Genomic DNA, 24,047 nt, shown 5'->3' on the forward strand with positions numbered 1-24,047 from the left:
TTGGCACTAGAGTAAGCCCTTTTTAAAAAAGGCAAGTCAGAGTCAGGCTTGTTGGTGGTGCATGCCTGTAATCCCGGTGACTCAGGAGGCTGAAGCAAGAGGACCTCAAGCTTGAGGCCAGCCTCAGCAGTTTAGTGAGACCTCATCTCAAAACAGGGCTGGGATAAAGCTCCCTGAGTTCATACCCTACTAACACACACACACAAGGCAGGCAATTCAGTTCATAACACTGTTTGACTCAGAATATTCCAATGGCTCAGAAAAAAACCCAAAACTTTTTCTTTGGCTTAGAGAGCCCTTGGCTGCCTGTTTTCCCTTGCTCCTTCTCACATACTGGTTGCCATATCAAGCTTTTGCATCTGCTGATCCTTTGTTCCAGAATGTTATCTCACAAATCCACATGGATTTCTCCTTCACTCAACCAGGGCTCTGCACAAGCATCACCTCCTCAAGAGAGGGCCTCTGTTTTACCAGTCCACCTAAGAGTAGTCTTCTCCATCCACATTCCACCTGCTCATCTGCTTTATCTTTCACAACATTTGGGAGTTTTGTTCACTGTCTGGCTCCCACACAGAATGAAAGCTGAATCAGTGTGACTGTCTTCATTTTGTTCAGGGCCACATCGTTATGTAACTCTGGAACAGAGCTACATGTATCATGGTGCTCCATCAACATTTATTCAATGAATGACCGCAAAATGAAGAAAGTGCATAATACAATTTTGGGTGACCAACTGTCTAATTGGCCAACTAGCCATCAGTAAAATTATAAAATCTTTGATACTACCAGAGGAAAAACCAAACAGAGAAGGGATAAAATTAGTCTCCCTTTCCATCCCTAATTTAAGCCTTGTCTTCCCTGGGTGGGAAGTGTTAGTAAACAGTGGTCACTGACAAGATTCCCTTTTCACTGTTCCCTTCACTTGGCCACAAACAGATCTACTAAAGCTAGAAGGGATCTTAAAAACCAGGCAATCCAACCTGTCACTTCAGAGGTGATTTCTGCTAGGAGTCAAGGTCAAATGCAAGATGAAAAGCTAGGTCCTCCAAGATCACATTGCGCTTATCTCATTAACTGCCTGCCCCACAGGGAGGTAAGTGATACTGGCTGGTGATGCTGAAATAACAGCCAACAGTAACTCTCACCACATGCCAAGAACTATTCAATGTGCTGCACATACATCAACTCATTTATTCTTTATTATAACTCTAAGAGGTAGGTCCTATTATAATATCCATTTTGTTGATGAAGAAACAGGAACAGAAAAATAAGGAAATTGCTCATGGCTCTCCAGTAAATGGCAGAATGGGTATTTGGAACCAGGCAGCCAGGCACCAGTTTGTGAGCTAAAACCAAATCCATATTATCTTATTTATAACACAATATTGTGTCCTACACTAATGGCATTAATTAAAATTTTTATTTCCATTGTGTATTTAAGAAAACTATCACTTTTAATTTATACTCTCTTTGTCCTTGAGCTGAATGTATCTAGTAAGCTGGATTTTATTATCTACAATTCTTAATTAAAACTTGGTAAACAACTTATCTTCACCTTTTCTGGAAGAACAAAAAGAAGAGTTTAATCTATACTCAGGCAAAATTAAGAGCAGTTGCTTTATGGCAGTTTTTCAAGCCTACAACAAGTTCAATGTCAGAAGATGTCAGAATCTCCCACTACCTCATTAATGGATGGTGAGACTCTGGTGCAGGAAAGGACCGTACCTAGAGCACTGCCAACCCTTCTCCTGAGCATGAGCAGGGAAGAACCAAGTGTGGTGGTATTCATGGGGGAGGATGCACACTGGTGGTATTTTAAACTCCTTGGAAGGTGGTCTGGAAAGAACTAGCCAAAGCTTAAGAACGCATTCTTGGAAATGTGCCTGAAGATTTGTCTCTGTCCATCCCAAAGTTATTTCTAGAAGTGAGAAACTCAAAAGATTCTAAATGTCCATTAGAATATCAGCTGCCTAAATTATTATTGTTTAATATAAATTATTCCATATTCAGTTGATGGTGTATCACACAGCTGTTGCTGATGTACAGTCACTGAAAATGGAGCTATTTGGAGAGAAAAAAGGCACACTACAAACTAGTATTCCATATACTAAATTCCTACACTCAAATGAGCTAGTTACCAACATCAAAACATGGTGGATGTGTGTCATTGGATTAACTAGGTTTTATGCAGCCCAGACTGAGACTGCAATGTGAAGCTATTGAAAAAAAAAAAAAAAAACCCTTTCCATTTGTAACCTTGTCCTCTAATTCGCTAGCTATTTACCTTTACCTAACCCTTCCTGATCAGCAGTTCCTCCCCTGGAAAAGGAAATAACACAAGCACTGGGCTAACTTTGAGATAACTTAGGAGCCGTTTAATATATCATATTTATTTGTACTATTAAAGCCTCAGTTGCCAAGGCCCGGAAGTTCAAACCTGATTTCTGAAGATTCTTTCGGTAGCCACTAAGATTCAGCTGGGTGATGGTCTCTGACACATGTGCGACAGCCACCTGCACGTGCTTTTCAGTGAACTCATAGCACCAGGAGAGGTTCAGCTCATCCAGTCTGCACAAAAGGAAGGTAATAAGGATAACGTGAACATATCACACAGGAATGAATTTGCCTCAAGCTGTAAATAAAGAAAATATAAAACCATTCCTTACAGTTTTATGCACAGAACACCCACTGTTCTAAGCATCTACCTTTGCTCATCTGAAACTGCCTTCTCCCTTTTGACATTTCCCTACCCCATTTGTTCCTGAAAGTTGCTCAGGGGATCCGAGCAAAGATCTTAGTGTTTCCCTCTTCTGGAAATAAAGGGGAGCCCCCTCCTCTCCTGCAGACTCAATCCTCATTCCAGGACTGTAAGAGGAAATGCCAGCCTATATGTTTTCATTCTCAAACCATCTAGGTGGTGGGTGAACAACCAGACAGACTGAGCAATCACTCAAAATATTTTACAAAACTGGTAGATGGTAGTAAGGATTGTAAAATGCCACTTTGTCTAATGTGCCTCTGTTAACTGAATCAATGAGGTTTTCAAAGACAATTATCTACTAAGTCACACCTTCCACTTCCCAAAATCACTAGAGTAGCACTATACATCTATATCTTATCTCTTTGATGACATTCTTATCCAAAGGCAATCGACTTTTAGCAGATCACTAATAAGACACAGGTACAAATGCTATATACCAGAGACAAAGGAATAGTTAAAAAAAAAAAAAATAACATGACACACACACACACACACACACACAGTACTGTGTATTCTATAAACCATGTATCCCCTCACTTAGAAATATCTATAACTCTGTACCTTTTATCACTGACATTATAAAAGATGTTAATGGAATCACCCACATCTATTATGGTTTATACTTAAAATGTACCATTTTTGATCAAACTTGCAAGTTAGGTCTATAGATATTACAGGGGAAAAACTTGACTGCATAGTCAAGTGTAAACAGATTTCTTTCACCTACACTGTGATAAATACACCACATTTCCCCTGCTTTCATAGTAACAAATAAACAGAAAAAAAGAAATCACTATACAAGTATCTCTCCCATACAAATGGAATTGATTTGATTCTAAAATTTAGCAGGAAAGTTTTGCAAAGCAAAGGATACTGTGCTTTGCAAGAACGAGGAGAGTTAAGAATAGCTCAGAAAGTTCATCCAGCTCTGTTCAGATGTGAGGGTAACTGCACCTGATTCAAGAGCTCTATAATCAAGGCTCAAATCTCTCCTACCTGGAACAGCTGCTTAGCAGAGTCTTCAGGGCAGACTCAGAAAATCCAGAACACCCACAAAGGTTGAGTCGTACTAAATTTGAGTTCTGCGCAAGATTACTAGAAAAAGAGAAAAATGCCAAAGGAATACCGATGAGGCACTCTTGTTCAATCAATAGGAACTTGGAGGAAAGCATGTTAGTGTCCTAAGTGCACAGGCCTTTGAAAGAGATTGAGTTTAAAATTCACATTTCACTATCTCTGGGACACTCAGCAGGGTTCATTGCCTCATTTTATTCACCTGGGAAATGGCCATAGCAGTATCTTCTTTGTGGGGATATTAGGAAGATTAAATGATACAATGAAATAAAGGACTTGGCATAGTATCTGATACAGAGTAAATGCACCAGAAACACTGATCAATGTACTTTTCAAATTAAAAAAAAAAAGAAAGCAAGCAATGGGATGAACATTAATTCCATTTGTAAGCAAATTTCCACATGTAAAAAGTCACAAGGTTCTTGCAATATTACATCACTTAAATTTGCCCTCTCCTCTACTACATTCCTAAATACCTTGTTGAGGGCAACTTAGTGATTAAGAGCCATTATTCTGAAATCATGTCTTAATGACAGGTTCAAATCTTGATTCATCAGCCACTAACATTGTGACCTTGGACAATTATTCAGCCTCTGTGTGCCTCAGTTTCCACAGCCATAAGAAGGAAACAATAAGAACATATTTCGTGGGGTCCTCTCAGAATGGAATGAGCACACACTTAAAGAGCTCACTTAGTACATGGCACCAGCAGCTTTACCTCAGCTGCATCCTTTGTCCAACACTTGGAGTTCTATGTGAATGTCTTCAATACCCGACTCACAAGTCACTTCCTCTGAGAAGGCTGTCTTCCCCAAATTTAACTGGCCTCTCTCAATGTCTCATAGTCACCAATCCATTTAACAAACATGTTGCACTGTAATTATCCATCTCACCCATGAATGAGGCATGGATCGTGCATGAAGTTCTGGAAAGTTCTACAGAAGTTGGAGCACTGCATGAGATATTTTGTGTGTCCATCTGGACACGGATGGAAGGGGCCCCTAGTTACAGACAGGGTACACATTTAACAAATACAAGAAAATGCCTTTGTCACATGTTTTGGTTGCTACTCACTTGACAATGGGATCAGAAAGCTGTAGGCCTTCCAGGCTTAGATTCTGCAACTTGGAGCACTGAGAGAGAATGCCATGGAGGGTAGATACGTTTATAACTGAGTTAGACAGATCCAAGTGCTGGACACGAAAAGGGCTGAATAAAGAGGACAAAAAGGAGTTCTCTGTGAGGTGGCTGTCACAAGTACACTCAGGTCCTATCAGGCCCTTTCTTTTCCCCAAATGAGCAATCCATCACAAATAAGACCCTAAATACACATTTCATGTATTGAATATAGTTCTGGTCATAAAACAAATTGCTACTTGTTGTTGCCCACTCTTTTTTTTTGTAAATTCAAAAGGATCTTTGCCAAGTGCAGACACTGCTGCCAATACAGTCCCAGTTTCTACGATGATCCTGGTTCTGGCGAGGGTGAGTGGGTACGTGGCAGTGGTTATGCACTAGAACAGAGAAGACAGAAGAGGAGGCCAAGTTTAATTTTAGATATGCTAACATTGAGGTACTTGGAAGAAATTCAGGTTTGGAAGTCTTTAGTTAATTAGAAATAGGGAGCTTAAAAGAGAAGGCTGAGCTACAGATAAGGATGTGAGAGTCCTGAACATAAACATGTCTGAGAACAGCATGTAGACGAAGAAGAAAAGCAGCCAGGAATGAATTCTGGAGAGCACAAAAGGAATCACACGTGTAAAGAAGACTAAGAAAAGGCATGAGTCGGGGAGAAAGAAGCCAGGACATGATTCAATGGTGGAAAGAAGGGAAAAGTTCTAGAGTGGGGAGACACGTTTCACCCTTAGCTCTGCTGTGGTCGGCTTCTTTTTCTCTTCAGTGTCTAGTTATTCTACTCAAGTGTGAGACAACACCAACCCTTGATGCTGCATAATTAGTAGTGCCAGAGAAATATTTTTTCAAAATAGTCTACCAAACAACAAAAAAAGAAACCAAAAAACAAAGAGGGATTTTCCCCCCTCAGATTGTAAATCTGCCCAAGTTTGTCCACAACAGGACTGAAAGCACAAGCTACAAATCTGAAAACACCACTTGTACGTTTTTGTTTGTCAGAAATGGGCAGTGGGGAAAGACCGAGGCTGTTTGTTGCCTGCCTCGAGTCTTCACCATCTCTACCTGCTGAGGACCCAACAAGAAAAGCTAAATGAACACCTTTTGTGTGTGGGTGTGTGTGTGTGGGGGGGTGATACTGGGGAGCAAACTCTGGGCTTCATAAATCTATGCTAGTACTCTACCACTGAGCTACATCCCCAGCCCCTAAATGAACACCTTTAACCCCAGGAAGAATACAGTAGAAACCCCGAGTTAAAATCGGAGTGACATCACTGAAACCTGTGCCATATTTCAACCCGAAGACCACAGGGCACAACGTGTACCTACTGTCCCACACTGCAAAGAGGATCTGTCATAGGCTCTGTTTTCACCTCAAGATTTAGAAAAGAGCCTTTTTTAGGGAGTTTACTTTTTTACCTGCAATGTTCAACCAAGGGTTGGTCCACAAATGATCGGGGGCAGCGGAAGGCCACCACGCCTCGAGACAGCAGACGAACAATCACATCTGGGTGCAGATTTTTACCTGTGAGGTCCAGGGTTTGCCAGAGAGATTCATCAAACCTAGAAAAGAGGAGGTGCTTGACTTGGTAAGTAGTCACAGGTAATGCTGGAGGCCCTCAAAGATATTACTAACCAGTAAGACACAGCTGCTAAATCCCCTTGAAGGAAATTTTGTTTTAAAGATGACTATGCAAATATTTAAGATATTTTAAAGACACTACTAAATATTTCTTGATCATAATATGAATAAACTTACACATTTTACTTTTTATATATTTCTAATTTAAGTGATTCAATGCTAAAATTAGCACTTTCAATGATCTAGAAGCAGAGAATAAAATTCTAGTTTTCAGGGGCTGGGGTTGTGGCTCAGCAGTACAGCGCTTGCCCTGCATGTGTGAGGCACAAGGTTCAATCCTCAGCACCACATATAAATAAATAAAGGTATTGTGTCCATCTACAACAATAACAAAAAAAAATTTTAAAAAGCTGAATATTATTAAAAAAATATAGTTTTCAATTCAATATGACAACTTTAAAACTGATTATTCAAGATGGACGTGGTGGCGTATGACTGTAATCCCATGGGCTTGGGAGGCTTGAGGCAGGAGGATCTCAAGTTCAAAACCAGCCTCAGCAAAAGCGAAATGCTAAGCAACTCAGACCCTGTCTCTAAATAAATACAAAATAGGGCTGGGGATGTGGCTCAGGGGTCAAGTGCCCCTGAGTTCAATCCCCAGTCCTGCCCCCACCCCCAAAACTGATTATTCAAATCACTTGATTATTTACTAGATGAGGAGTTTCAAAATTTCTTAAATGATACCTCTTGCCATTGTCGTTAAGCATAAACAGACCGGGCTTGGTGGGGCATACCTACTATCCCAGTACTCAGGAGGCTGAGAAAGGAGGATTGCAAATTCAAGGTCACCTTTTGTAAGTGAGGGAGACCCTCTCTTAAAATAAAAAATAAAAAGGCCTAGGGACATAGCTTATAGCTCAGTGGTAGAGTGCCTTGGATTCAATCTCTAGTACTGAAAAACAACAACAACAACAACAACAAAAATCTATGAAGAGATCACCACAATTTCCAAAAGTAACATGCAAATAGAACTTAAGAAACAAAGTTATTCTATTATTCTATTTTATCATGAGATACAGCTATCATAGATATTGTCTAGGAAAAAGCAGTCATAGTTCAGCTCTGCTTTATAGTATCTTACACTGAAATCAATCACATGACCCATATGTGTATGTATGTACATGTGTGTATGTGTACTACTGTGAAAGAAAAAGGAAAAATATTAGGTTACAGTGTTTCTAAAATAAAAGGGAGGTTTCAAAAATGTATCCACAGATGAATTCAAGCAAATGAAATAAAATGTGAAATACAAGCACATGAGGGGATATTCTAAATTCTTAGGTGTAGTAGAATTTTCTTTTTTTTTTAATAGTACTTGAAATAAGTGGCCCACCGGCCAGGGTTTTAAAACTTTTGGTATATAGGAATTATCAGTGTGTGATTTGACCCCTATTATTAGAAAAGGGCAGACTGTAGATAAGATATCCATAAGAGACTGGAATGCTTTGAATCTTTCTCTTGCCCAGACAAAAATCTACTTCCAAGAAAATGACACTGGATTACCCTCTGGTTATCTCAGATCTCATGCCTGACATTTCTATTTGCACAGAGGCAAAAACAGCTTACTAAGCATTCTGTAACAACCTGGGGAAATTTCTGGAACATTCACATTGTTCCTGAATAACATCCATCTTAAGCATAGACAGGAAGATGAATTCAAGAGCTGTCTGAACCCCAAGCCAAATATAACTAGTTAGGGTTAAAGCTGTGTAGTCAGCTGGACCTTAGATTCTTGTTTTCCCACTTACCTCTTAACCTACTGTTCCTAAAACTGAAATAGTATGGATATTGTCACTTAAGACTATATGGAAGATTAAACTGATAACACAGCCCCTGGCACATAGTAAGTGCTTAATAAATGTCATTGACTTACATTTCTGACAATTGAAATGAAGAGCAGTGGACTTCAAGAGTGGGAGACAAGAGGTCGAAGATACAAAGCAACAGATATGTAAGCTAAGTAAGTCTCGAGATCTAAGATACTACATGAGGACTGCTAGTAATATTGTAGTGTATTTGGAATTTTTGCTAAGAAAGTATATTTTAAGTGTTTTTGCTACAAAAGAGAGAAAAGGGAACTGTGAAATGATGGATTTATTTATTTGCTCAAGCATAGAACTATTTCACTATTTGTATATCAAACCATGATCATGTTGTATACCTTAAATCTGTACAACACAATTTTTTTTTTTTTTTTTAAAAGGCTGAGATTCTGCATGGAGTGGACAAACGCACTGCTGGTGGGAAAGGAAAACCAAAGTGGGATTTCCTAGTAGGGATAAGTAAAGCCCAGCCATTGTGCCAGCACTACAGGCCTGCAAATTCTTTCACCTTCTAAGCATATAGCCTGCTCCTGCCAATGCCTATGCTGTCTTGTTTCCAGACACCCTGAAAGGCCTCCTACTGTCTCACGAAGAGAGTTCTGAATATGTGGAGAGAGAAACCAGATAGATGGTCTCCAAACACAAAAGCGGAGATGGGGAAGGGTGGAACTGGTTTAAAAAAAAAAAAAAAAAGTTTTGATTAAAAAGCAGCCTCAGGACTGGGAATGCATGTCAGTGGCAGGGTGCGCCTAGCGCACAGGATGCCCTGGGTTCCATCCCCAGCACTGGAAAAATAAACAACAACAAAACCTCAGTCTTTTTCTTGCTTCAGGCCTGTTACTGTCTTCCCAGCCCACCATCTACACCTAAAAATTGTTACCAAAAAACACCTGGGGTGGTACTCAACATGCCCGGGAGGCAGGCACTGCACCAGCAGTACAGTTTATCCTCACAGCCACACTACACTGAGGGAAGCATCACTGCAAGCTTACACAAGGACGGGGGGCTGAGGCTTGTTAGCACCAAGTACCTCCCTCAAGTTGTGCAGAGTGTAAGTGGCAGAGGCGAGGCTCACACGGGGATCTGTGCTCATACCTGGCCTCTGGAGTGAGGCACACTGTCTTTATGGCTTTCCAGAACTCTCTCTGCTCTTAGCCCACTGCTTGGCCCAGATACCACACCTGGTAAACAGGTGCCAAACTGAATACCAGGCCAAGAAGTTGTCAGAACAGGGGAAAGTTTACACCTCCAGGAAACGCCTCTCTTCCACTATGAAACGAAGAAACTATTATTAAAACTAAGACAGTCTGCTCGGGCTTCTGTACCTTTCTTGGCTTTTAGTTTCACCAGACTGAAGTGAATTCATCTCTTTCCCTTCCCCTCATATGTGCCAAAGGGGTGCAAAATACTTACGCGAGGCAGTACCACCTCTTACAAACACCGGAGACTTTCAGCAGATCGGGGAGGCAAAGACAAGAGAAGATCCCCAGGAGCAGCTCATCTGGGAGGGAGTCCCACGAAACACCTATAAGACAAAAAAAACAAAAATAAAAATAAAAAGTTTTCTTATCACCATTCTTCTTCCCTGCCAAGTGAACTGAGTCTTGCTAAGCATGCTAAGGGTTCACAATGGTTAGCTTAAAAGGGGGATTTAACACTAACTGAATTCTTCAGCCTCACCTTTGCTTTTCTGTCCAATCCAAGCACCTCACTTTCTCAGCAGTATGAGAAAGAACCAAGACTACTTGTCCTGTCCTTTTCCCCTTCGTTGCCAGTCGGCTAGCCATGGCAGGGACATAAATGGTGGCACAGAATGAGGCCCTAGCCCATCAAGGTATCATGATGTTCTGGGTCACTAAGAAAAGCATCCTTACTCCCCAAGCTGCTATTCATTCAAAATCAAATTGCTAGGTAAGGCCCAACTGCTATGCTTTGAAGGCCTCTCAAGACATCCTCAAGGACAGGTGTTATCTACCAGGATTGATTTATTTATTTACTTCCTCATTTCTCTAGGCCCCGCCCCCTAGTCCACAAGTTTTGCAAACAACCCCCCACTCTGCTTTTTAACATTCTTCATATTTCCAGAAACAAGCACAAAGTCTAATCTGTCCATCCATTCATTTACTGAACATGTACTACATGCAAAGGTCTGTTCTAGGGATACAAAGATAAACACAGCATAGTCCTAATCTGCATTTGCCCAGAGTTTTGAGAGGGATAATAAGAAATTTCAGTGAAGTACGGTGATAACCTACAACAGGGCCCAGGGAGTGCAGCGGCGGCAGGGAAGCCTTTCTGGAGATGGTGGCAGGATACAGGTGCAGGCTCAATCAATGCCTGTCCTTCTCAGTAGGTAACAAAGTTAAAGGACTGACTGAGGCCATGAAAACTAAGGGTAGTGGGATAAAGGCAAATCACCCATGCTGACCGTCGCCCTCAACCTGGGGAGACAGCTGGAGGTTATAGAGGGTCCTCAGTGTGACAACCTTTCTACCACAGCATTCCTCCAGAGTCAACGCAAGTAGAGGACAGAGGTTCTTAAATCAAGTTCCTGCCTGCTCCTCAAATCCAAAAAATGTTGAAAGACACTTCTTTCAAGTTTTCCTTCCTTAGTTCTTCATTCTTTGCTTCCTCCTGCATATATAGGGCATATTTTCGTATTTGATCTGATAAAAAAATTATACAGCTGCTAACATGTTCAGGCTTTACTATGATCTACAAAGATGATCCAAGTGAGTAGCCTCCGGGAGTTTGAGAATTATTGTACTGAGGAAGAAGCCCAACTTTGATTGGAGTCCCAGCTAGATTGCCCTGACTACTGTGAATTTAGGTAAGTTACTTAATCTCTCTGGGCCTCGATGTTCCATCTACAGGAATGAGAATAAATAGATTTATCTTGCAAAACCATGAAGATAAAATGATGTATGAGCAAGGATAAAATGATGCAGCAGAGAGCTAGTCAATCATTCTCACCTCTATTCCTCTCTTTCCCTCATTAAATCTGCATGTTTTCCTTTTATGACAATGTCTTCTTTTCAATACGTGCTTTAGTTTTTTACCAACAGGCGAAAATACAAGATCTGAAGAGAGTTGATAAGAGCTGCACAGTGTGATTCACCAAAATCTCATATCTGCCTCCTAAGTTTGAGATTCCCGGAGACAGACTCTGAGAACATGACTTCCAGTCGTTTGTTTGGGAAGCAATGGAAGGAAGAAAAGAAAAAAATGAAGAGAGACATGGAAGAGAAGGAAGCTTACTCAAGGCATGTCAATAAGTAGGTTACTGTTATGGGCAGCTGGGATTCAAATCTTCTGGGGACTCTATGAGACCATCTGGAATTGCCCCATAGCTGTCCTGCCCAAGGGCATGGGTGCTGGTATATGAGTTCATAAGGGCTATCAGTCTCTCTGCTGTTAACTCCCTAGCATTCCTGTCCAGAGAAAGCCCTCAAGCACAGAGTCACAATGCCAGAAAGCCTCTGGCATTACAGGAATGGTGAGCTTCATGGGGGCTGTGGACAGGGCGCCAAGAGTGTCCACTGAAGATGGGTGGGAAAGGAAATTAAGAAAGCTTGCTGAGAAATGCAAGGAAGGTAAGATAAAAAATACAAAATAAAAAATAAAATACAAGTTTGGTGCTTTTAATTTTATTGGAAAGATGTAAGAAATCAGGAAAAAACAGAAGAGCAATAGGAAGCAGTTAATTAAAACTGCTAGGAGGAAAATGGAGCCATAAGGATGAAGGTAGAGCTAACACACCCAGGCAATGAAGCCCAGCACACAAGAGAACAATCTGGAGTTAGGAGGCTTTGTGCTGCAACTTCTGTCTCCAACTGCCTAGCTCCTCCTCCTCCTCCAGACTTCAGTTCAAACAGCACTTGCTCAGAGAAGCATTCCCAGGTCACCAACAAAGCCCTATGCCCAGGCTTCCACATTCAGCACCTAACACAATGCCCGACACGTAAATGGCACTTGATAAGTATTTATGAAATACAATATACTTTTTATTCCCCTTTCATCTGCTGCAGTCTGGCTGGGCACAAAATAACCGAGCGGCCATGGCCACGAAGCACTTGTAGGTTCAAAAAGGAACTCCTTTATTGCCCGAACTCCTGCGAGCGCCACCCAGCCAGCCCTTCCAGGAACACCACACACCAACTGGAACTCCCTCCACCAGAACCTCACCAACCAACGTGAACTCTCCAGGAATCCCCGGGAGAGCAGGGGTCCATATACAACTGAATACACAGCCTGTTTCAATCCAGCAGCATCCAGTCACAGCAATTATACACAGCTTAACTTAATTATCATCATCTTAATGGCTCGCTGGTGTCACCTCTCAACCACTCCTTCTGGTAATATGCCAGGCGCCATTAACCAATAAATACATGCCCAGTGCCTAAAGCCCAACACTGAATATTAGAAACTGCCTAACTGGTATTTCACAAAGGAATGATCCATACCCCAAAGAATGCTGGCTTTAATTTAAATATAAGCCTGTTAATACCAGTTTCCTCATTTGTAAAATGATAAGGTTGGCCTGTGACTCCACTTTCAAAGACGTGACAGTGCTGGGAGCTAGTTGGAAATCACAGCTCCTGCCCAGTGGCCTCATTAGGAGATGAACTAATAAACAAATACATAACCTAACAATTAAAACTGCCACCTACTGGAAGCCCTAAAAAGTCTCAGGCATTTATGGAAGAACAGTGATGCAATCTTTGGGGCAACCTGTGTATTATCATCTGTGGGGAAATTTATCTTAGGGGGGTTAAATAACTTCACCAAGGTAACATCAACTCTTAGGGGGCAGAGGCAAGAAACTTGGGTTTCCAAACTACCGTACCTCACTGTGAGGTGCAGTCACAAGAAGTGGGAAGCCTGATGACCTGCCAGGTGGCAGAGGCACTGTAGGTGGAGGTATAGTACCTGCAAAGGGATAGCATGGCACCCTTTGCATATGGAGGGGATGAGGTTGAAGACAAACCGCAGAGAACGACTGTCCTCTACCAGTAGTCTTTGGAAGAGAGGGGGAGGGGCTTCAAGAGAAGATGAAGCTATGACAAAAGGGACATGATCACCCAACTAGTGCATGGCAGAGTGGGAATTCAAACCCAGGTCTGACTTTGAAACATGAACCCTTTCTACCTCCTTCATACTTTTAAGAGTTTATGTTTTCCTGTTGTGAACAGTACTTGATTTATTCTAAAAGTTTAGCAAAGGTGAGAATTAAATTATAACTTGCTATGGAAAAAGAAATCAATCAGGGCTAGCAAGAGATCAGTGGAGGGAGAGGAAGCAAAACGCGAAGATGCTGAGAGTTCCAAAGGGTTTGCCACTGAACGGAAGAAGCAACAGCTCAGGACATACAGTCTCAGCTAAAAGCCAAGCATCCAGGGCTCCACTCAGCTGACCACAGAGCATAATTCACAGGGCCCCTGTGTTGGGGTGCAACAGCCTGGAACTGGCTGCTGTCTGAGCAGACAGGCAGAAGTTTGTCTTCAGTAGCTGCTCTAATGGCTGGCATCCAGGATGTGATATGCTTAATCTAATTTTACTTCCCATATTTAATTCTCAAAACATCAGCCATCTGTTTCCTGGATTCTTGACTACATCGCTGCCTGGTCTGTTTGCTGAGAGAGGAAGGGAAAATCTAGGTCTTTTCTCCACTCGCTTCTGCTTAACCCACTGAAGCTACATACTGATTAAAGCTGTACACAATGATAAAGATTCCAATCTTAAAAGACATGGACAACAGCAAAACATGCTTCACAGCCAGACCAGGGCAAAAACTGGCCAGAGCAGAGAGCTTGCTGATCACCCTCACCCAACACTTTCTAATTTCTCCTCAGACACAGACCCAGCTTCCCATACCTCTGTAACCCATCATCTTCCATGTCTCCTCTGGAAAGAGGGAGGGGCTTATAGGAGTTTTCTTTCCTTTTTTTGGTGGTGCTGGGGATTGAACCCAGGGCCTTATGCATGTAAAGCAAGCACTCTATCAACTGAGCTATATCCCCAGCCCTATAGGAGAGTTTTCTATGCATTTGACCTTTGCAATATGGTTAACACCTCTTACTTGAACTATTTATTTCTCAGAATATCTCCTACACTCAGATTCAAACAGAAAATTCAAAGTAATCTTAACCACCTCCCAAATTTCAACTTAAAAAAAAAGTTGCTTCTCTCTTGAAGGCATCAATAATCAAATTATACTTGCAAGAGAAGCAGGCATCCTGATGCTCATGGCTGCTGTGTTTTTTAAAGGGAGGGGGGGTTCACTTAATGATTGCTTTTCTGCCTTGTTTTAAGTAGCAACACCCCATGCTTCCATTCTAGGGAAGTACACATAGATTTTGCCATCCTGGATAAGCTCTCCTTCCTCTTCCCACAAACAATGAAGAGAAAAATGAGATTGTGCTAGCTTTTGACATTTTTGGTGTTCTTATGTTTTGGCTAGATGGGCCAAAAAGCAAAACTGAAAAACTAAACAGGGGTCCCCAGTGCACGCCTTGGCCCACAACCCTTTATTTCTATGAAAAGCTTGCTCAACCCTGGGGGGTGCAAGAAGTTACAAAGAAACAGTAGAAACTAGGATTGGGGGACTCAGGTGCAAAACAGAAGCTCTGAGAGCAGGATCTTTTATTTATGTTCATGTCTTTATTCCCAATTTCTATAGTGATGCTCGATAAGTATTTGCTGAATGAATGGAAAACAGAAAACAAAGCAAGATGACTTGAAGGGTTCCATAAGAAGTCGCCTATGTAACTACAATTTGGGAACTGTTGACTGAGACTCATTGATAGGTAGTGAAATCAACTTAGTAAGTTTTACTAGTATTTTCTTTCATTAAAGAATGGAATAGAACAGAACAGAAAATATCTTGGTAAGGAGGTATATAGTTGTGTGAAACTCTCATTTCATGTAAACACCCAGGATTACAATATACTTCTTCTTGGTTAAAAACAAAAAGTTGGGGATGACCATTTGCCCTGGGGTATTGAAACACAGATTCCCAGGCTCAAGGACTTCTTGATTCATAATCTTAGGAATTTTGCACTTTGAACCAGTTCCCTTGAGGATTCTGATATACTCTGAACTTTAGAGTCTCCAAACTAAGAACCTTTGGAGGGTCTGGAATTTCGAGGAGTCTAACAGCCATGGAAGAGCTGAGCCACAAATTAGTTCAACCACATTTTCATGGTCATCACCTGTTTAAAGGCCAGGAAAAGGCATTTAATAGAGGTGGTGCTCAACACCACCTCTAGCCTCTCCTCCCCCTATGCTTTCCTTTCCCACTGTTGGTATAAGGCTTCCTTCTTGTTCCTTGGGCAAACATGTCATCCATTTCTCCACTAAAAATAGCATGTGACATTAAATTTTAAAGATAAAAAGTCTATATTTCTAGGATCAGACTAACAGTCATAAAATGTGACTGTCATCTTTTCACTTATAACTGGCCTCATTGCTGGGCTGTTTCTCCATAACTCTTTTCATACACGGGCCCCAAGGGCTAACCAGACCTGTTCTGGCACAAACTGGCCACATAACTTTAATCTTTGAAAATAAACAGATGAAGAGGATTTAATTGCCAGATGTGAGGCTGGAATGGGGCCTGCAAAAAGACAATGCTTAGCAAAGAACTAACAAAAACTTAAACTCTGGACCAGTCATCAGATCTCTATGTACAGCAGGTGTGGCCTTTCCTACCCTAATCCTGGCAGAGCTATTAGCCACCTGTCCTGACAACTGCAGACAAAACTCCCTGGAATGAGGATCCAGCTACACTGGAGGCCTAAGCTTCCAGAGGCCATGAGGAATCCTCTACACCAGCTGTCCCTCACTCTGTATCACTGGGCCCACTCCCCCAACCCATCCATAGCAACAGACCAATCCATATGGAAGTCCATGTACATACAAATGTGTCCTGTTGCCTCCCCTGTTTCTCTCAGGTGATACCAAACATAAGTCAGCTTGTTCTCTTTCACTTCAGACATATATTTATTTAGTCGATTTTAAAATCTAGACTCCCTGATCAGACAATTTTCAGCTCCTCTCTTTCCTTGGAACCTCCATTTTTGCTGAGGAGAAAGAGGACTGCCCACAACAACCCAATGGAGATTAAGTTACTTTTGCATAAGGGGCTCCCTCTCTGGCTCTCCAGAACACTCACTGTTTGAGCTACTCATCTGCGGCTGGTGTTAGCTACAGCCACATATTGCCGTGTATAAGTTGCTTTTATTTATCTTTTCTCCTTGTTTGAAATTCCTAGGAGATAGCATCATTCTTTATACTTCTGTCTGGTTTCAGTGCCTTGCTTAAATATATTTTTAGGAGTTGGGAGTCGTAGCTCAGTGGTAGAGCGCTTACCTAGCACATGTAAGACACTGGGGTTCGATCCTCAGGACCGCATAAAAATAAATAAATAAAATAAAGTTATTGTGTCCATCTACAACTATATTTTAAAAATGTCTTTTTATTTATATTTGTATATATGAATGTAGAATGACATATAGCAATCAAATTGCATTGGATAAGTTGATCAAAATACCCATGTTTGGTCAGTTAAGCACCAAATTGCTAGTGCTACATTGCAGACACTAAAAATAGCATGTGACATTAAATTTTAAAGATAAAAAGTCTATATTTCTAGGATCAGACTAACAGTATAATGGTTAAAAACCAAAAACAGTCTCTCAAATAGGTGTCAGAAATTTTGGTGACTAATAGTAACTGGGTTTACTTATGGAGCATTATGCGTCAGCAGCATACTAAGAGCTTTATTTATGTGCAGCCTCAGTCTTCACAGCAACCTAGGAAGTGGGAATTATTATTCCATTTCACAGGCCTTGAAACTATAACTCAGAGAGTTCCAATAGCTTTCCAAGGCGGGTAAACAGCAAAATAAGGATTCAAATTCAGATTTACCTGACCTCATCACAACCTTCTACCGTCTCTCCCAATTACTTGAATTCTTGGTATGGATTTTCATGCCATAAGTTGGACAAGGCTCTCTTTTCTAAAGAAAGGGTTGAGGAAACAGATTTTTTTTTTTTTTAAAGCAAACAAGCAATCAACTCATCAACTCTTCTGCAAACAAAGCCACACAGGAGAACTTAGAGATGTACTTATTTACCTTGGCTCTTATTTCTTTAATCTGTCTTCTCCATCATCACTAACCCAATTTCAGTTTAGACTCTAATCACCTCTTCCACAGATAATTCAACAGCCTCCTGATTCTACTGTCTCTAATGTCAGAATATATCCAGAATCTGATTACTGCTGATCCTCCCCCACACATCTTGACTTTTATCCTCCATCCCAGGCAGTTTAGTCTGAGCAAACCAAAGTTTTTTCAAAAGGTTCCACAGGGTTGCATCACAGCTCTGCTCAACACCACCTCTAGCCTCTCCTCCCCCTATGCTTTCCTTTCCCACTGTTGGTATAAGGCTTCCTTCTTGTTCCTTGGGCAAACATGTCATCCATTTCTCCAGGATCTTGCAAGAGTTGTTCCTTTTACCTGGGGCTCTTTCCTCCAAGATATTTGCATGGCATAGTCCCTTACCTCCTTTATGCCTTTGCTTAAAGGCCACTGTCTAACTGAGGCTTTCCCTCAGTCTCCTATTTAAAACTGCAATCTACCTTCCACCCCAGGACTTCCACTCCCTCCTGGCTTGCTCTAATTTCTGTTTTTAGGCATCATACTTATCACTTTCTAACAATACTGCATGAAATACCATATTTATTATGTTTATTGTGTTTCCTCACTACAATGAATGTTCCTCGAGGGTAGGAATGTTTGCTCAGTGTTATATCCTCAGCACCTAGAACAATGCTAAGCACATAGTAGGTGCTTAGCAAATATTGCTGAATTAATGTTTTAAATGACTTATTAGCAAGCAAAATTCATTACCCCCAGGTCAATGTTCTATGTTTACCCCATGGCTTTGAGCACTCCAGGGTTCAGGGTTCTGTCCACCCAGAGGCATTCATTCACTTGCTTAAGAAACCAGGAAATGGGGAGCTACTAAAAAGAGAATAAGCTGAGCACAGGGGTGAAAGTCTGTAAGCTATTAAGCAGCTGGGGAATCACAAGTTCAAAGCCCAGGCTCAGTAATTTAGTGAGGCCCTAAGCAACTTATCGAGGCCCTAAGCAACTTATTGAGGCCCTAAGCAACTTATCGAGACCCTGTCTCATTAAAATAAAAAATAGGCTGGGTATGGTGGTACATGCCTATAATCCTAGCTGCTCCAGAGGCTGAGACAGGAGGATCACAAGTTCAAAGGCAGCTTCAGCAACTTAGTGAGGCGCTAAGAAACTTAGTGAGAACATGTTTCAAAATAAATACAGCTGGGGATGTGGCTCTGTGATTAAGTGCCCCTGGGTTCAATCCCTGATACCAAAAGTCAATCAATTTGGTCAATTCATTCCAACTCTGGGGAATGGACCCGGGGAAAAGAAGGTGGAAATCATGAGTCCATGACAATAATTCAGTCAAAATGAGGAGAACTTGAGAAATATTTACTAGACAAGAGGGAAAGATACGAAGATTGATTAGACATTGGGAAAGGTGAAAAATCAGGTTTCATCTTCTGTATTGGGTGACTGAAAGGATAATGCCACAGTAATGGAGATGAACATCCCAGGAGAAGCCCATTTGGGCGTGGACCTGGGAGACAAGTTTCCACCACTTTGAATAACATTCATTTTAGCAATCTATTGACAAATAGCTAATGTGATTAAGGCAGAAAGCTTAATGAAGTAAAAAGCAGCAATTATAAACAAAAGGGATCCTAAAAGAAGATCATTGTTTATGTTCCCATTTATCAGTGGTAGTGAGCTGGACTTTGGGCAGGCAGATGCCCTTCTAAGGAAAAAGGCAGCAAAGTCTTTTCATGGGTTAAAAGTTTCAAGTAGATTGTGCATTAGAAGACTTAGAGACTTAGAAAGATTTCAGTAGATTTTAATTAGCACTGGTCCCACTTTATTGGAAAATAACTTTTAACTAAGTAATTCTGAAAGAAAAATTTAAAAGATCCCCCAGCGAAGGGTTACCAACAAAACAATCCAATCTACCCCTTATATAACTGACAGTTTTCCCCTCATCTCTTACCGGGGAAGTTCTCTCGATTGAGTTTAGGCCTGCGAATGATCACAAAGTCTTTGTCACTCCCTTTGCTTTTCAGCCGTTTCCGTGTGGGGCTCTGAGGGTGGCCCAGGTTAGAGAGCAGTTCCTGGGGGATGTTCTCACTGTCCACCTCCTCCTTCTCTAGGGCGGAGACCCCCATGCCTGACAGCAGTTCAGAAGTCTTGCTAGAATCCCATCCCCACGTGAAGCTGGTGGTAACGTTGCTACTCTGGTCCGGAATCTCCTGGAGGTGCTTCCTGCAGAAGGGCACAATACCCCATTCCTTTTGAAAGCACACCCCTAAAAAATTCCAAAGTAGGCATGCAAGAAGTAGCAAATTATGGGTTGTAGACAACTTTCAAAGCAGCTAAAAGAATTGCATTTGTTACGTGCCTTCAGCGAGTTCCCAAGAATGAAAGGAAAAACGGGGTGGGGGTGGGGGAGAGATCCAAAAGGAGTTTTGATTTAGGATCCCTTACAAGGCCTCAAGAATTTCTTCCCGTGGAGGGAACAAGGAAAGAGGAAGAGCAATGTGAGTGAATGAAAATGGTAGGAGAAAAACCCATTTAGAGACGCCAAATAAAACTGCACGCTGATCCTCGCTTTAAAACATCCATCCATCCATTTTCCCCCCAAAAGGTGCTCTAGGCAACAATACAGCATTAGTAACAATCTTAGCAAAAGTAGCAACATGCGCGGCCTAAAAGAATTGAGACGGTCCATTCATGCTCTGCCCTCTTCTGCAGTCGGCTTACCTGTGCATGGCGTCCACAGGTTCGGGAGTTTTAAATACCTGCATTAATTGCACAACTGCCCGCCTCCCAGATTCCCGCTTTGGCGCGCGACAGCTCCCAGCGTGCGGTTCCAGCCCCCAGCAGCCAGACCCGCGCACTCTAGCAACGTTCCATTCTTGCAGCGCGCGCAGGGCTCTCCTGCCCGCTTTCCACCGCGGCCTCCGCGGCCCCGCAGCCTGCTGGGAATTGTAGTTCTTGGCCTATCTCGCAGTCTGACGAACTCTCTCCGACTTCCTTCCCTTGAGATTTTCCCCGCCTTGCAGATACCCACAATCCCCCGCGGAGCAGGGCAGGAAAACACCCAGAGTAGGCGGGGAAACGGAAGTGGGCGGAGCTCCGACTGACTGGGAAATGTCAGCTGCTTGACTGTGGACGAGATTTCCTTTCCCGGGAATCCGAAGGCCTTCTGGTGACCGCCACCGCCGTCGCCTGTGCTCGTGGGTCTCAGACCCTGGACGGCTGTGGCGGACGTGGAGCTTCCCTGTCCTTTCCAGACGCTGTCTGGCGAGATCGGACGGTGAGCCGTAGTGGGAGCTGTGAGGCGCGATGGGGTCTGGGGTCCGGGCGAGCGTAGGTAGAGATAAAGGGGGTCCCTGGAAGTCTCCGAACGGCCGCTGTCGCGAGGCCCACCTCCCTGGCCTGAATGGAGGCAGCAGCCAGGCCCGCCGGTCAGGTGAGAAACTGCGAGCCGCCGTGTCACACCTGCCAGTCCCTTTGCCAGGAAGCTTGTTTCTCCACCAGGAAGATCCTTACCTCACCTATAAAATAGGCACCGCGAGAGCGACGCAGCTCTCACGGGCTGGGAGTGAGGATCACTTCAGATAACGTGTAAACTAAAGCGCAGATGAACTAGAAGCGGTGGTTTAATTTTAGGGGAGCCAAACACCACAATGGTTCCTGTGTGGAGTGGGAAAGCTGGGTATCACCTTAAAGGCTTGACCAGCCTCATAAATTCTAGCAAGCGAACAAATAAGATTACGGTGTGAATGCAAAGGGCTGTGCGAAGCAGAGGGCCACCGGAAAGCTATTCGGGTGCTCTGGCTCCACCGGCTGCGTGCATTTGCGTCGCAGCCTAAAAGCGAGCTTCATTTAGCATATCTCTGAGTAGAGGAGGTTGGGGGTGGTTAGAGTAGGGAGCTTGCGGTATTTCAGGTAGGATGACCATGCGAAATTCATTGTGCAAACTGTATTATTTATAACTGTGACCCCGGGAAAACAGTGAGAGAGGAAAAGGGGATAAATCCCAAGCCTAATAAAAAATAAAGAGCATTTATAAGGTTCAGAAGTAAGCAAGCCAGCTTCATTACAAACATATTAGAATATTAGTTCATATGCTGTATGACATAACGTTGTGTTTCTTTGAAGAAGAAGGAGGAGGGGGGAAGAACCTTCCTTTCTCAGGTATATGCTTGTTTCAAGCTTGAAAATTTGGCTTGAAAATTAACTGTTACCTCTCCATAGAGGAAGAAATTCTAACACTCTTTGTTCTTGAAAGTAGGTGAGATTGGTGTAAAGAGAAGATCTGTTCACAAATTGATGTTAATTGAAACGATATGAAGAATACTGAGCTCATTGTTCAGAATTCATTAAATAACGTTACTATATGGAAAATGTTTTAAAATGCAACCTTCTGTTTTTTGACATAAAGTAACCTATATGTTACTTTGGAGAAAGCAGTCACCTTAGTTTAACTCTATCTACATCCTTTCCCTTAAGATTGCAACTCACTAGGTAAATGTTTTAGCAAAAACATAAAATCAAACAAAAGCCAAAAATAACCCCACACAAAACCATATAATAAATACATGTACACATCCATACACTCACACCCATATGTTCAAAAAGAGCTAGAATATGTGTGATACCTGAATTAGTGGAAACTAAGTCCTTTCTAGGGCTCAAGGTAGAGCCTGTTAACTTTGAAAATTAGAATGCATTTTGCCTTGGTAACAAATATTTAAACTTGTTAGTGTGAGAGAGAGTATATATATGTGTGTGTGTGTGTGTGTGTTATTGATTCCCTCTAATTGTGGTCTTAATAAGTAAAAGTTTAAATAGGTACACATGACTTTTTAAACATACATAAATTGTGTTGATTTGAAGATTTGAAATTACTAGCTACATAGAGACAGCTGTCTGATTCCTTTTTTAAAAGTATTGCATTGTGATTGTTACTAATGTATCATATTTTAGTTTCCTGATTAATCTTGTCAGTTTAATCTTATTTGGCATACTGCATATACCATATTTCTAGTATTAGAATTGATAGATCAGTATCCAAAAGAGTTACATTTTTATAACTGCAAATGACATTAGGGTAAGTAAAAGTTTCTAATACTCTGGAAACTTCAGATAGAATTAAAAGTTACTTTGTAAATCAGGAAAGTGTTTATCATGAAACATCAGATGCTTGGAAATAGCAAGAGTGATATCATTTATGCATAGTCAAAATCACAGCATAGTTACAAATTGATCCATATTAGTAGGCCTTAGGAGGGGCCTAAAAGGACTGGCAACCGTAAATAATTACTAGCATAATTTATTAGTAGTTGTTAGTTTCAGTTTTGATTATCAATTATTATAAAAGAGATTTCATTTAAGTAGAAGAATGATGTGCTTTTACCTTAATGCCATCATAGCATGAAGTGAATTTTAAAATTCGTTTAGTTTTATTCTCACATTATTTAGTTTCAGGCACCAAAGACTGAGGGAAATTACAAAGCAAAAGTTTTCACCTGTCAAATTTCAAAAAGATTCTTTTCCGTTGATTAGTTTTAAACTAGACCTTTAGTTATTTTCAGTTTAATGCTGTGTGATGGACAGATACTGGGCAAAGAAGAAAAGGGTTCTCCTTTGCTCTGTTTTCTTTTCTACTTTTCCTGTGTAGATGAGACATATATTTCTATAAATCAATTAAAGTTACAATACCTGAAAAGTAAAAAGTTAAATTGTACATTAAACAAGATTTTCTTAGCATTTTGTCTTGTATATATATAAAAGAATAATTAATAGGAGAATGATTTTTTTAATTTGTCCACTAGAAAACTGAACTAAAGAAGTTATTTAAACAATTTAAATTACAGCAAGAAAGGATATCTGGATTGGAGATGAGACATGTAATTGCCATCCAAGCTGGATTGCAATCCAAGTCAGGATGCCTCTGGCTTTGCTACTTACTGGCTATGGGAACTTGGGCAAAGTACTTATTCATTCTATGCCATTTTTCCCTTTATTAAGCAAGGATACCATCCTTTCTTACTAGATTGTGAAATTTTGTTGGATTAAGCATAGTAAGTGCTAGCACCATGCTTTGAATATGGCAGACACATACTAAATGTCAGTGCTTCCTTTTTTCAAAATTACTTTGTTATTAAGAAGGATTCTAAGGTTTATTATGTATTGAAGTAAGTCTACAATTTATATACCTGGAATCTTAAGAATTTGTTAAGTTTTTGCTTTTCTTACCTACCTACCTGGTTGTTGTCTTCCCTTTCATGCCTTGCTGAAGGTGAAACAAATTATAATGTATCTCTCTTTGTAAGTTGCTTGGAGGGGCTCCTTACACTTTGGAATTCAGGTTACTTGGTTGGTTTGCCCACTAAGCTCTTATATGGTTTCAAAACATACTATGACTTTTTCTCATTTTTAGAATGATGGTGATAGTCTATTATGGTATTCTACATCCTAAAATGA

General features: G+C 41.4%; 2 protein-coding genes and 1 long non-coding RNA gene across 8 annotated transcripts in view; 2 read left to right on the top strand and 1 right to left on the bottom strand.

Moving 5' to 3' along the window:
* The window catches only part of Skp2 (S-phase kinase associated protein 2), a 29,260-nt gene extending 8,682 nt beyond the window's left edge, over nucleotides 1-20,578 (bottom strand). For 2 of the 6 annotated variants that reach the window (XR_007347474.1, XR_007347475.1), the window contains exons 1-7: nucleotides 20,316-20,573; nucleotides 19,546-19,817; nucleotides 9,845-9,956; nucleotides 6,386-6,529; nucleotides 4,910-5,044; nucleotides 3,758-3,856; nucleotides 2,438-2,568 (exon numbers count right to left, since the gene is read on the bottom strand). Coding sequence is in view for 4 of the 6 variants with exons in the window: in XM_048802890.1 (XP_048658847.1) it covers nucleotides 2,438-2,568; nucleotides 3,758-3,856; nucleotides 4,910-5,044; nucleotides 6,386-6,529; nucleotides 9,845-9,956; nucleotides 19,546-19,817; nucleotides 20,316-20,359 (937 nt within the window). In the remaining 2 variants the exon portion in view is untranslated. Of the gene's footprint in view, nucleotides 1-2,437; nucleotides 2,569-3,757; nucleotides 3,857-4,909; nucleotides 5,045-6,385; nucleotides 6,530-9,844; nucleotides 9,957-19,545; nucleotides 19,818-20,315 lie in introns of all 6 variants that reach the window. The other 4 variants (XM_048802890.1, XM_015496363.2, XM_048802892.1 and 1 more) reach the window with 4 other exon arrangements.
* LOC125616737 lies at nucleotides 6,440-9,245 on the top strand. The gene is made up of 2 exons (XR_007347476.1): nucleotides 6,440-6,555; nucleotides 8,812-9,245. It is a non-coding gene; the product is annotated as an uncharacterized LOC125616737 (long non-coding RNA).
* Nucleotides 20,579-20,649: 71 nt separating the features above from the next.
* The window catches only part of Lmbrd2 (LMBR1 domain containing 2), a 47,999-nt gene continuing 44,601 nt past the window's right edge, over nucleotides 20,650-24,047 (top strand). Inside the window, exon 1 of the mRNA XM_015496364.2 lies at nucleotides 20,650-20,871. The gene's annotated coding sequence lies outside the window, so the exon portion shown is untranslated. The remainder of the gene's footprint in view (nucleotides 20,872-24,047) is intronic.

The sequence above is a fragment of the Marmota marmota genome, unplaced genomic scaffold (assembly GCF_001458135.2).
Source record: "Marmota marmota marmota unplaced genomic scaffold, marMar, whole genome shotgun sequence".
Taxonomy (NCBI): domain Eukaryota; kingdom Metazoa; phylum Chordata; class Mammalia; order Rodentia; family Sciuridae; genus Marmota; species Marmota marmota.